The sequence below is a fragment of the Gossypium arboreum genome, chromosome 2 (genome assembly GCF_025698485.1).
Source record: "Gossypium arboreum isolate Shixiya-1 chromosome 2, ASM2569848v2, whole genome shotgun sequence".
Classification (NCBI taxonomy): Eukaryota; Viridiplantae; Streptophyta; class Magnoliopsida; order Malvales; family Malvaceae; genus Gossypium; species Gossypium arboreum.
In genome coordinates, this window is record NC_069071.1 from 101,369,682 (window position 1) to 101,382,993 (window position 13,312).

At 36.7% G+C, this 13,312-nt stretch overlaps 3 protein-coding genes across 4 annotated transcripts; 1 reads left to right on the forward strand and 2 right to left on the reverse strand.

Annotated features, from left to right (window-relative positions):
- Nucleotides 1-272: 272 nt before the first annotated feature.
- LOC108481025 (thaumatin-like protein 1) lies at nucleotides 273-2,359 on the forward strand. Its single transcript, XM_017784186.2, has 3 exons — nucleotides 273-793; nucleotides 894-1,563; nucleotides 1,662-2,359. Exons 1-3 carry the CDS (start codon nucleotides 721-723, stop codon nucleotides 1,981-1,983), a joined length of 1,065 nt encoding a protein of 354 aa, XP_017639675.1. The 5' UTR covers nucleotides 273-720; the 3' UTR covers nucleotides 1,984-2,359.
- Nucleotides 2,360-4,979: 2,620 nt separating this feature from the next.
- Nucleotides 4,980-8,083, reverse strand: LOC108480701 (endo-1,4-beta-xylanase 5). 2 transcript variants are annotated; one of them, XM_053025069.1, is made up of 8 exons: nucleotides 7,695-8,083; nucleotides 7,510-7,580; nucleotides 7,377-7,411; nucleotides 7,099-7,258; nucleotides 6,568-6,740; nucleotides 6,337-6,438; nucleotides 6,096-6,242; nucleotides 4,980-6,018 (listed from the first exon to the last, which is right to left on the reverse strand). In XM_053025069.1, the coding sequence occupies exons 2-8, from the start codon at nucleotides 7,574-7,576 to the stop codon at nucleotides 5,044-5,046; spliced, it is 1,659 nt and encodes a 552-aa protein (XP_052881029.1). In that variant the 5' UTR covers nucleotides 7,577-7,580; nucleotides 7,695-8,083; the 3' UTR covers nucleotides 4,980-5,043. The 2 variants fall into 2 exon arrangements, with proteins under 2 accessions (XP_052881029.1, XP_017639267.1); XM_017783778.2 differs by having other exon boundaries at nucleotides 7,510-7,696.
- Nucleotides 8,084-9,910: 1,827 nt separating this feature from the next.
- LOC108480459 (protein NUCLEAR FUSION DEFECTIVE 4-like) lies at nucleotides 9,911-13,058 on the reverse strand. The gene is made up of 2 exons (XM_017783473.2): nucleotides 11,744-13,058; nucleotides 9,911-10,608 (listed from the first exon to the last, which is right to left on the reverse strand). Exons 1-2 carry the CDS (start codon nucleotides 12,925-12,927, stop codon nucleotides 10,131-10,133), a joined length of 1,662 nt encoding a protein of 553 aa, XP_017638962.1. The 5' UTR covers nucleotides 12,928-13,058; the 3' UTR covers nucleotides 9,911-10,130.
- Between the last annotated feature and the right edge of the window lie 254 nt (nucleotides 13,059-13,312).

The following is a 13,312-nucleotide window of genomic DNA, read 5'->3' on the forward strand; positions in this document are numbered from 1 at the left end:
CAATAAAAGAAAAAAGATTTCTATTGCTGAAATCTGAAAAGAAACACCAAAAAAAAAGAGGTTGTGGTAAGTCTAAATTCCCTCTAATACATCATCAACCACCCAAAAGATGGTCGTCTTCTCTCAACTCAACCCCATATTGAGGTTCTTACCAAATTCCAGCTCTGGTCTTTTATCTAAACTAGGGTTGAGGTTTTGTTTGGAATTTCATACCCAGATTCTCCTCCCAGTATTACTATTTATTTGGGTTTACAACGAAAACGCTGCAAAGTCAAACAAAATAGACCAAATAATTGACCTTTTCTTTTGACAATTATGATGACAACAGTAACAAACAAACAGTACTTCCTACTTGAAGAAAATGAAGAAACCAAAAATAAAAGGGTTAACAAGTGAAAAGAAGGACAAGCCTAGGGGATTAAAAAAGAAAGCAAGATTAAGGAAGGATATAGGAATTAGTATTATATTACAATAGCAGTGGCTGTGTACTGATATGCACTCTCTCTATATCATTAACACTTCTGTCGGTTTTTAGTTGATCATTCATCCTCCTCTTTTCACTCTCTTCTTCGCTAATATCCTCTCTCGTGGAGTTCGGGGGGCATATTAATTACTTCACCCTCCCCTGCTTGTCCTTTCTTCTTCCATCATTCCTCATTTTTCTGCTTTGGAAATCTTCTAGGCTTGTAGCTAAGCTAAGCTAAACTAAACTTCGAAGACATGGATCTTCTTCACTCCTTTAGCTCATTAGCTCTTATTCTGTATCTCATTGTCTTAACTCTGAACTCTAAAGGTAACCCAGCTCTCTCCTTTTTTCTGGGAGTCTCTCAAGCATCGTGGTTTCTTATATTTACACTAAAAACCCCCATCTGTTTTTTTTTTCTTTCTTTCAGGTGCATTAGGTGCTTCTTTCACATTTGTCAATCGATGTGGCTACACGGTGTGGCCTGGGATATTAGCAAATGCAGGCAGTCCTACACTCGACAGCACTGGGTTCGAGCTACCAAAGGACTCGTCTCGTTCATTTCAAGCCCCAACTGGCTGGTCGGGTCGTTTTTGGGGTCGAACGGGCTGCACATTTGACGGATCCGGGTCTGGTACGTGCGTAACGGGCGACTGCGGGTCGGGTCAGATGGAATGTAACGGACTCGGAGCTGCTCCGCCCGTGACTCTGGCTGAGTTCACTCTGGGAACAGGAGGGCAAGATTTTTACGACGTCAGCCTTGTTGATGGCTACAATATCCCCATGATCGTTGAAGGCAGTGGTGGATCAGGTCTTTGTGCTTCGACGGGGTGTACAACTGACTTGAACCGTCAATGCCCGTCGGAGCTCCGGATTGGGGACGGTGACGCTTGCAAGAGCGCGTGTGAGGCATTCGGGAGTCCCGAGTATTGTTGCAGTGGCGCGTATAGCACACCTGCCACATGTAAGCCTTCAGTTTATTCTGAGATGTTCAAGGCCGCTTGTCCCAGATCTTACAGCTATGCATACGATGATGCTACAAGCACTTTCACGTGTACTGGAGCAGATTATACGGTCACCTTTTGTCCCTCTTCTCCTAGGTAAATGAAAAAATTGCTGTCTAAACTCTGAATATGATGAAGATTATAGTGATTATTAACCCTTTTAATGTTTCCAACGATGTGGCATTTTGTTGCAGTCAAAAATCTTCGAGAGATGCTACGCCAGCTACAGAAGCTACCCCTGTGACAGGCTCAACGCCACAAGAGTCAGGGACACAACCCGGGTTAACTTATTCTGGTAATGGATATGGATATTCGGTTTCAGGGTACGGATACCCTGGTTCGGGTTCAAGTACTGGGTCAGGATCTGGGCAAACCATGTTGACAGATGGATCATGGTTAGCTGGTTTGGCAATGGGAGATTCACCAAGAACAATACCATCTCCCACTTTTCTGCTACCATTTGCACTCATGACATCAATAGCTTTGTGTTTCTTGTTTTCATTAGTTCACTTGTAGCCCATCCCTATCCTTTTGTATTATGGCTTTTGTTAAATGTGAATTCTTTACAGATTTGCAGCTTTGATGGGTAAAAATGGGGTTTTGGCCTTTGTTTGAGGAAAAAAAAGCTGACAGATTCTTGGTCCAGATTGTAAACCATCATCAGCTTCAAGATTCCCCAATGTTATATAAACATTTAAAACTGTTGTTTCTCTTAACATTCTGGGATTTAGAGATATTTTGGTTATGTGTTGTGTTGTTAGCTTTGCTTTTTCAGCTTTGGTTGTCTGTTTCTTTTTTGGCAATTTGGATTGTAAAGAGAAAGGTGGGATCTTCTTCCTTAAAAGCTTGTTTGTAATGTGGAAATGTGAGGAATTTGGGTGTTGTATGTGAAGGATGCCCTAAGTCTCAAGTTTTCAGCTCAGCTTTTTGCCTTTGTCTGCCATGAATGATTGGACTTTGGACGTCGGTGGAAGAGGAATCAATACTAGTAAATTTTAGGTCAAATACTACATAAAGTCCTTGCACTATGCGTTTTTTGAGCTCAGTCCCTCTACTATCATTATTGCACATTTTAAAAAGAAGTACAAAATATATCAAGGAGCATATATTTTAAAAAACAAGCCGATGGATTTTTACAAAAAAAAAAAAAACCCTTGAATTGAAAATATATTTCAGAAATAAAAAATAAAGATTAAATCTATCAAAAATCAATAGTGCAGGGACCTTCCATAGGATTTTACCTAAATTATATTCAAATGTGAGTTGAGTACTCGAGAATATGCCTAAATAATCGTAATGGGACCTTAATAAAGTGAATAAAGTCCAAGTGGTGGGATTAATTTGCTTTGAAAATTTTGGCAAATGAAAGACCTTTTGGCACTTGGCAGTCGCAAAATTTGATCCACATCATGCAACTTTTTGACCAATTTAGGTGGTACAATGATGATGAAATGTTTACCATATGATTTGAGCACCTGAAAATACGGCTCAATTAACTTAGAGAAGCACTGTGCAAACGGAGCTTGAATAATTGCCTTCCATAATTTCTTAATAATGGAGATGCCTAATCATGCACATACTGTTGCTTGTTTCAGTCAGGGCAATCTTTTAAGTCGGTATAGAATTTTCACATGTATTATAATTCTGAATTTCACTATAATTAATTGCCCAATAGCCTATAGTTTATTATCATCTAATTTTTTTCCTCTTATTTTGCTTAGTGGGTGTTAGCTTTCAGGCTGGTTATTTTCTGTCTTTTTCTTTACTTGTTCCCTTCATTTATTCTATATATTTATCTTTTTAAGTTTGTAAATCTATTTTGTAGGTATTTTTATTATCTTCACAAGTTATGATATATAATGGTGGTGTCTATCGTTCCTGAACATCCATCGACCACTAGTAGTTTCTCTTTGATATTGGGTTGATTGTAGATACTCGAATGGTGACTCTTTATCAGCTTCTTAATCTATTTAAGTTTTGAGACTATTTCAGAATTATAAATGGTTCTATGTGTCAGTTTCGATCCGTGTTGTGTTAAATATTATATGTTTCTTTTATTGTTTAATAAGTCTTCATTTTTTGAAATTTGTCTTGTCTTGGACAAGTTTTAGTTTTTTTTGTCTTACTTGTGCATGAAGTCTTTTGCTAGTGATTTTAGGATTAATTTTATAGTTATCCTCTCCAAATTGGTGGATGATAAGTTCTTTTGCTGATTTTTTCCCCACCACTTTGGATTAGTCAAGATTGATTTCCTTATCGTGTTAAATGCTTGCAATCACTCCTGATACATTGTGTTTGAGTTGTGACAAAGTTAGTTATCAATATACCATAATATTTTATTGATGCTGAGTTCAAACTTTTGTTTGTTGATGAACTGTCCTTCACTGCCTAAGATGACTGATTTTTTTCTCGAATAGTATGGTCCTATTCATAAAATGAATTAATGAATTTTCCTTTTGAAAAGTATTATGATTCAAATTTCCATTAATTATATATACGGGTTAGTATTTGATATATTGACAATATACTTTTCTTTTATTCCACAAGAAACCTTAAAAAATTAGCATGCATATTTTTTTTAAATATTTATTTTTAATATTTTATTATGCCCTATAGGACACTTGTCAACTCTCTGGTCTTGCTTGTAGTGTCTAAAAACTCCACTAGCGGTGTACAAAATATTTTCTCTATTTATATTTATACTATATATAAAGATTTTGATTGAGTTGATGTCACTTATAACTAGATCCCACCTCTTGTTAAATAAGCAAACTCATGTCTTAACAAAGCAATAAATATTAATTGAAGGGTATTTTTATCTTTTTATATAAAATTCAGAAAAAAAATTATATGCTTATGATGAGTATAAAATTTGAACCCAAAACATAAAACATACACTTTCAAGTTTGAACTTTATATAATTATTGTCACCTATATTATAAATGTAACAAGATCTAGTATATTTTACTTCTCAAGGTGTTGTGGAAGGTTGGTTTTGGGCTTTCGTTTTACAATCATAATATAATTTTGGTGTTAGTCTGATGAAATGGTACCAAAGTTGCAACAATGACTTCATATTTAGGAGGTCATAGGTTTGAATTTGGCGAACCTTAAAGTGGGAAAGTCTTGAGGGGTGTTTAGACGTTGAGAGAGAACAATACTGTTTACTCATGATGCAACGCGATTAAATGAAGTGGTAATACTTGCCAATCAGCATCCCAAGATTGTTTAAATGACATGGGATGGATCTGCTTTTAATGTGAACGGTGATAGTGTGATTTTGAAGAGTAAGCTCAAAGCAATGTGTGATTGAAGCTGCCTGCCAATGGCTTTGTTTGGACAACATATTCTGTTTCAGTGGCTTGCTGATTGAACTCATTGAAGCCACGTAACTATTTATTTGTCCCAAGGACATTGCTGCTTGAGCCCAATATCCATTGGATCGGGGTGGCAACTCGTCCATAGCCCGAGGTAACCTTAGGTTTAGTATTTAAACTTCGAATCAAAACGTGTTTGTACTCTTTGAGTACTGTTTAAAATCAAATTTAAAATTTCCATATACAAGAATCATGGGTGCTACAAATGAATGCTGAAGTGTTTAGTCTCATCGCTACGGGGGAGTGAGAAAGTAGAATTTGCAGCCCTGTCCCCATATCCGACATTGACCTTGTATTCGCCTAAGAATCCATAAAAGCTGTATGAACCATGCTCATCTGTTACCCCCTTCATCTCCCCGCTTTCCCATTCTTTCAGCAGCTTGTCAACCACATCACCCGCTGGGAGATTCTTAAAATTCTCATCAGTTAAACACATTTCGTAACACCCTTTTGGATGGAGAGCCGTCCACAGCATTATCCCATTCACTGAAGGGTGTGAAAACCCTTCTCTTAGTACCTGTTCTAGGTACACCCCCTGTAATTCTTTACCAACCGAACTGCTAATATCTACCTCTGTTAGCCATATGGGGAGTCTGAGGGTAGCCAATTTGTCTATCACGGCTCGCATTAGAGGAAGGTTTGGCACTGTAAAATGACTTTCCAACCCAATTCCATCCATGTACATGCCACCGCGTTCAAGCTCTCTTATCCTTTCAATGTAAGTGTCAACTGTTGATTTAACATCACTGCAGGTTTCCACAACATTAAATTCATTCATGAACAGGGTTGCTAAAGGGTCCGATTGATGTGCAGTCTCGTAGAAATGCAAGGTTGCATCAGGTCCAAGTCGTTGCTCGTAAAAATCAAAGTGGAGCATCTCATTACTGACATCCCAGTGTATGAATTCTTCTTTGTATTTGCTCATTAAGCTCTGTATCCTGGAATTAACTGCTGATTGTAGGTCAGGGCCTGTAAGGTTCCGAACCCATGCAGGCGTGTACTTGGGGTCTTCCCAGAATATGTTGTGGCCTCTGGCTATTATTTGGTGGCCTCTAACAAACTCCAGCATTTGGTCAGCTAAGGTGTAGTTGGTCTTCCCTTGATCTGGTTCTGTTGCATACCATTTCAGTTCATTTTCAAACACTGCTGCATTGAATCGTTCAACAAACCAGTTCTGGAAGACAAAAAGAAAACAAGATCAATTAGCTAGCATTGTCTGACATGTATTAAGAAATGAATATGAACACATACCTGATAGGGCAAATTCCCAAGAATGGTGTGTGCTATTGCAGAACCAAATGGAAAATCCTTTGAGACTTGGTTTATAGTTATTGCTGCTCCTTGCAACCTATTACCTTGTTGATCTGAGACATGTATTGTTACAGCACGCTTCCTTTGCTGGGGAAAAAATAGACAGTAAGTAATTTTGTTAAGATATTGGACATTACCATTGTTGAAATATCATTTCACAAAGTGTGTCAACAGTAATTACAGTGTTAATCATGAATTGCTGGTTGAACCTCCATTCTTGATCAGTAAATGGCTGTAACGAGGAACTATCTATTGTTATATCAATATCTTTATCATCTGAGTTCTGCATATCCAGGACATTAGAAAAAAAAGGTTCTTAGAAGCAAAAATCAATGACAGCATTCATGACCTAATGCTCAATCTTTTTCACATATAAAAGCCTAAATATATATTGGTTTGAAAATAGGTTCACCTGGAATAGCAGTAAAGCTAAATTTGAAGGTGAATCAAGAACAAATCCACCTTTGAGAAATGACCAGCAACCATTCTTAGCCAAAACAGTCCCTATACAATTATATGTTCTGTTTTCTGTCTTCAAGCTTGCCCTAATGAGAGCTGAATTTGCACCTTGTATTTTGATCCAAGCTGTAATTTCACCAAACAGAGTAAGCCAATCCTGTAATGTTTCAAAATACAATTTGTCTGATATTCACAGTAGAAGTTTTTGTCTATGTTAAAAAGGCAGTTGCCTCTACAACAGGGGGATGTTCCTGAACTGGGGCCATATCTAGCATTTGCATATGTCGGTTGCCACTTTATGTGACAAATCCAAACCTTAAACATTGCCACTTGTTGGGCCACGGATGATACAGTGTGACATGCCAGTAAGTCAGTAACAGGTGCATTAAGGGTTCACCTATGTCGATGAACTTGTTTATTCTTTTTTTGAAGTATTTGTGTTTTAATATTTGTATCCGAAATTCATATAGATGGAGAACTTAACTGGAGAAACAGTACAAATTGCCCAGGGTGAGATTCTTCAAGAGAAAAGCTGGAGTGTAAAAACCAGTTGCAGTTTTGCCAATAATGGCAGGTTTCATAATGGGAGGCTCATCTTTCAGAATCCCTCCTTGGTACAGTGGCTCCTCTGGCTGTGCTTTACACTGCAACCAACAACATCATCAACAATTGTCATGGACATTGCGGTGAATCAAATAACTTCAGACTACATATTCATAATACAGTCAATAGATAAATGATCTATTCTCAAAACTGTTTTACCTCTGTGTAAGCACTAAAATCATATAAAGGCCCATCTGCAGCAATAAAAAGAAAAAGAACCCACTTAAGTTTTCTGAAAACCCCATTAGAATGTTTTGAACAGTCAAACCAAATGTAGAAAGGGAGAGAGAACCATATGAAGCAACCAAGGAACCACTAAGAAGAATGAAGAAAGCCCAGAAGCCACCAAAATGTTTCATGTTCCTGTTTTGAACAAACGGCTATTGGATTGAACTAATGCTGAAGCTTACATTATATACCATACAGAAAAAAAAAATGAAATGATTTCGGATATCAGGAGAAAGAGGGGGAGTGTACCTAATTAAGGTTTGTGGTGGGGATCACAAGGGAACAGTGAAAGGCCTATGAGAACCCGTGCCTTGCTCACATGTTTTACTTAAGGGTTTCATTTGATGTGAACTTTAAATAAACTCGTCTTTGCTGCTAAATGTCCAGATATGGTTATACAGGCTTAGACTCAACGTTATATAAGTGGGAAATTTATTTATTTTCTATCCACCCTTACTTAATATTAGTCACTTTAGCTTTAATGGAGAGTTGGCTTGTTGCTAAGAACTAAGTGATGAGTCCAAGTTAAGTGTTTTTTTAATCTAAGATTTGGTTGTGTGCCAAACTCTGGTTTTTGTCAGCAAACTGAAACAATGTTCGTTTAACCAATATTATTAGAACTTGGGTTGCTTTTGGCCACCAACTTGGGCTGCTTTGAGAAGTGTAAAAGAAGAAATTTATATAATGGAGGTTCGAGGATTAGGTGACCAGTGTAACCAAGCACTGTTGCTAATACTGAGAGATTCCGAAATTAGTGTTTGGGGGATAGCTTAGTTTTTGTTTTGATCATGGAGATTGGAAAACAAAGCACAAGTTGTACAAGGATTGAAGATGAGTAATTAATGGGAAATGGGTTGGAAATAGGTGAAGTCTGCTTTAGATTAAAGTCTAGTCCTCCATTGTCAGACCAGTTTGATTCCAGGGGTGCTTCATTCATGGCTAGAACTTGCACGCGTGAAGCGTGCATGATATTGGGACCATGCATTCACATGCTTTAAAAGTCAAATCACATTGAATGCCCAATCCCTCGGTTCCTCCATGGACGTGGAACCTGTTGGGCATTGAAGGAAAAGGTAAAGACATTTTCATTTTCACTGCAATTCTAGTATCACTGTAGAGTGGCCTTCAACCTGCCAGAAAGGGGTGAGTATTCGATTTAGTCGAGTCGAGTTAAAAAATTTCGAGTTAGTCGAGTTGATGAATACTATTATAATAACCGAATTCAATTTGAATTTTTTTTAATCGAGTCAAAAAATTTCAAGTCGAGTTGAATCGTGTCAAGTTAACAAATCTTATACTTGATGTTATATTTACATGAACAAAGGAAAAAGGGAAAGTGTGACAATTCGGGAAGGAAAATAAAACTATTAGGTAAATATTTATCAAAACAACGTAATTTTACTTTTAACTTTATAGTTTTGACTTTTAACTTTAAATAAGGTAAACATTTATTAAAATGACGTAATTTTATCTTTTCTTATTTAGATTTTCGAATAACTCGAATTAAGTGTGAACTTTCGATCGAATCGAGTGAAATTGTTCGAGTTAAATTAGAAAAATTAATACTGTAAATTAAAATGTTGTTACAATATAACTATTTATTTGTTAGAGCATATAAATTTGAAACCATATATATTTGCAAACTGTTTAAAGCATAATAATAATATGATATTTTAGTACGATAAACTTGAATCATTAATCACTTAGATTCCAAAATTATTATTTTATAAAATTTTAAAATTTCAACTTTTCTATATATTTTTAGATTTTTAAAAAATTATACAGATTTTAGAATTTTTAAAAATATTTTGAATTTAAAAATTATTTTCAATTTTGAAAATTATTTTGATTTTTATTTTTGTAATTTATGTTAAGAGAGAAACCAATTTGCTCATTTTCAAAATTGATAGGGACCAAAAGGGTATTTATACTAATCTGTTATTCATATTATTCAAGTTATTTGAATTGTAGAATTCAACTCAACTCGAACTCGAAATCCTAAATTTCTTATTCGAGCTTACTCGAATAACTTGATTCAATTAACTCGAAATTAAATTTTTTTTATTTTTTGAATCGAATTAAATTTTACTCACATCTAATTAAAAAAATATTTTTCAAATCAAGATGATGTCAAAATGTGGGCCTATAAGACCATATTTTTGTAGCCCACAGGCTTTAATATGTCGATCAATTAGAAACCGAAGACAAACTCGACTCATGTGACCCAAAAACACAAACAAGACTTTCAGAGAGTCCTTCCTTATTTTCTTAGACCAGACTGGGCCAAATGAACCATTTTTTATCATGGGCAACCCAAATAGTTGCAAGATTGTAAGTTCTATAATTATTTGAACCAAGAACGTTAATATATATCTTGATAATCGTAGTAAATGCATTTAACCAAATGACATGCCTACCAATAGATCAATGAAGGCATATGCCATATGTTGCTGTCTTAACAAGAATTGAACAAAATTCTAACAATTTATTACTATTGCACGTTTTCTTTCGAGAGAAAAATCATACAATCATACTATTAATACAGTACTAGTGGTGTTCCAGAATCACTGATCACCTTATAAAATGATGAACCAGCTAATGGCTAATGGTGTATGCAGGATATCACTGAGCAAAGAGCTCATCAATCCTACAATTCCAGCCTTACCTTTTCTGCAGAATTGTCTATCATTGGCCATTGGATGCCGCCAAAGATTTCTTCGGTTTCCGACTGTTGAATATCTTGGTATAAATGTTCTTGGTTCTAATTGCCAGCAAAACATCCAACCCAAATCCAATAAGGGAGGCCATAGCCATTACGATAAACACGAGGCCGTAACAATGGGCTCCCACACAGGTATTCCCACCTCCTGGTGTTGGAGTAGCTTGTGCATCATATAGGTAGCCAGCAAGCAGGCCAGAAAAGAGGAAAGAACCTATGGGAAGATTGAGGATTAAAATGTTGTAGAGCAGACCGTAGTATTTGAGACCGAATAGTTCCGAGGCAACCGGGACGGTCACTGCTAGACGGACTCCGTAACACATGCCAACAACAATTGAACCAATGTAAAGGCAACCAGGCAATGCCAATGCCATGAGAAGGAGCCCAACCGCCATCAAGATCTGAGATGCTGCATTCCAAAGTGGCCTAGGAGTTCCTGCTTTCCTGTTTGAAATCAATGCACATGGAATATAGATCTTATTAGGCATCATTATGAGCCAAGTGAAAACTAGTCCCTATCAAGCTATCCAAATTGGCCAACCCTGCCATGACCTCATCTACATTGTCCATTTGCAATATTAGTTCACCCACTTTGCAACCAACACTCAGCTTCAATCATTCTAAGATTTTACATTGAAACCTAAACCACATATACTATTGTTATAACTAATCAATGACAGCATTAAGGCATTAATATGATGCATGTTTCATCTATTTATTGATCAAAATGCATTTAACCCCAACATCCATTAAAGCAACAAAAGCTGTCTAATCACAGTATTAATTGAGGGCAAAACATTATTTTTTTTTTTTTTTGCTTCCAAAAGTTGGAAACTTATTAAATTACGTAACAAGCAAAACAAACAGCAACAGCATTTCGTGTACAACTCAAGTTGAAAAACCAAACCACAAGCGGATTCAAATCAAGGTTTCTTAACCAGAAAGAAAACGTAAACCAGTTTTTTTTTTTATTAATAAAAATAAATTATGCAGTTTTGCGGCTCAAAGCACAAAATATTGCCCCTCAAGAAAAGAAAAAAACCAAACCATACTTATTAAAATGATGATAGAGATGTAGCAGTTTATATATTTCTAAAATCATACATATCTAAGAGTACTCCAACAGATATTTAATAAAAGATAGTTAAGATCATCGTTAAGTAAATTTTAAAAGAAAATATTTTTCTTACATAAAATGTTTTCTTGTGGTTTATTTTTTAAAACCTGTATGTGATGTTTGCATACATTTGACGAAATTAAACATTTTTTTTTTTAAAAAAGTAAAAAGACAAAATGTCTTCCATGTTGTTGTTATGAACTCATCGATCAAATCAAAGTATATGGAAAATAATAAATAAATAAGGGTATCAAGTTGCATATTACTAATAATAAACCGATGTCGACCTGAATCAATCAATAAATCAATATCCACCAACTAAAAGTACAAGATCCTAAACAAAAAGTCACAATCAAGCAAAAGTTAAGGTTTTTGGCAACAACAAAAAATAATAATAATAATAATAATAATAAAATAAAAGGAACAAGTTGAGGTTAAGGGCAAGGAATGGAAGAAGCTTACTTGAGAAAGTACTCGGAAACAGAGCCGGAAATGATTCGGCCAAAAAAGCCCCAAATACTGGTCAATGAAATGAATATTGAAACGTCGGCGTGACCCAAGGCTAACCCGATCTGTGCCATGTTGTTTATCACCGCCATACCTGTTCCCACCCCACAAAGGAACGATATGAACAATACCCAAAAGTCCCATGTCTGCATCGCCTCCATTATCCTGTGCTCCTCTCCTATCACCGGTTTTGTCTTTTCCACTAACACCGTCGCGTCATCCGCCGAAGCTGCTGCTGCCACTTCGGTAATGATCTCCTTTGTCTCCGACGGCGGCGACGTAGTTTCCTCTTTCAGCAACGGTTGTTGTCGCTCCATGTCAGCTTCGAACCCGACCAAGCGCCAACTCTTTACAAAAGCATATATCGGGACCGCCAACGGACTAGCTAATAAAATAAGAAGTATAACCGCGAAAACCAGCGAAAACACTTGATTGGTTGAACCGATGAGGTCGTAAGTTAAAAGATAAACAGCGACGACGACGGCGACTATGTTGAATATTGCGAAATAGCGGGCTTCTTCCTTCTCTGCAGCGACGGAAGTAGATTGGGGGATTTCACGGAGGAATAAGATGGCGACAAGGCAAACAGCAAAAGGGATGACGGCAAGCATGACGAGGAATCGTGCTGGGTCATCGGAGAAGAGGGCAGAGCATAAGTCTGTGAAGATAGCGGTGCTGAGACCGACATACCCTTTTAAGATTCCGGAGACCGGACCACGGTTTCTCCGGAAGTTGCGGATGCAAGTGACTAACACGGCAGTGTTCATCCATGTGGTGCTGTTGCCTCCCAAGCACATAAATATACACATCTGCCAGTAAGGAAGTGGTTGGATTTTCTGACTGACGACAAGCCATTGAGCACCATACCCAATCAAGCCTTCAATGGCACCAATAAGGAGGATGACGGGAGTGGGCAAACGATCAGAAGCAAGACCAGCAAGGAGACCAAAAGCCTTACCAACATCTTTAGCCACTGACAAATTGTTAAGCTGAAGCTGGGTAAGGTTCATAAGCGTCTTGATGGCATCAGAGTAGTTTGAGAAAGTGTAATTATTGCCTGAAATGGTCTGCACCCATACTGCAGATACGAAGCCTAGCCATTTCCAGGCACTGAACGTGTGACTTTCTCGAATCCCCATCAGAAAAAGCTCGCCGACAACCACTACACTTTGAACGGTCGGTGTGGGATGGATTTTTAAAGTTTTCAGAGCTCGAAATTTAGAGCCTTTCTGTATTTGTGACTTGCGGCCTTGCTTGGTTATTTAAAAGAGTAAAAGTTTGGACCCATCTGTAGAATCCGTAGACTTCGGTTAATTAAAATAATAATAATAATAATAAATTATACTCTCAGTAATTCAACTTTGACTTTAATGAAAAATATTTATTTAATTTTTAATTCAGTTCAAAAATAACAAATCAGTTTTATTAACTATTTTTCATTACAAATTAACGGAAAATTAAAGTGGTATTTAATCAGTCACGCTAGAGTTTATGTTATCATTTAAACAATCCCAATAAAAATCC

Coding starts and splice junctions, on each gene's coding strand:
- LOC108481025 (XM_017784186.2), top strand. CDS start 721: ATGGATCTTCTTCACTCCTTTAGCTCATTAGCTCTTATTCTGTATCTC. Junction 794..893: donor CTTAACTCTGAACTCTAAAG/GTAACCCAGCTC, acceptor TCTTTCTTTCAG/GTGCATTAGGTGCTTCTTTC. Junction 1,564..1,661: donor TTTTGTCCCTCTTCTCCTAG/GTAAATGAAAAA, acceptor ATTTTGTTGCAG/TCAAAAATCTTCGAGAGATG.
- LOC108480701 (XM_053025069.1), bottom strand. CDS start 7,576: ATGAAACATTTTGGTGGCTTCTGGGCTTTCTTCATTCTTCTTAGTGGT. Junction 7,412..7,509: donor TTCCTTGGTTGCTTCATATG/GTTCTCTCTCCC, acceptor TTATTGCTGCAG/ATGGGCCTTTATATGATTTT. Junction 6,019..6,095: donor TTGGGAATTTGCCCTATCAG/GTATGTGTTCAT, acceptor TTTGTCTTCCAG/AACTGGTTTGTTGAACGATT.
- LOC108480459 (XM_017783473.2), bottom strand. CDS start 12,927: ATGGGGATTCGAGAAAGTCACACGTTCAGTGCCTGGAAATGGCTAGGC. Junction 10,609..11,743: donor GTTTCCGAGTACTTTCTCAA/GTAAGCTTCTTC, acceptor GATTTCAAACAG/GAAAGCAGGAACTCCTAGGC.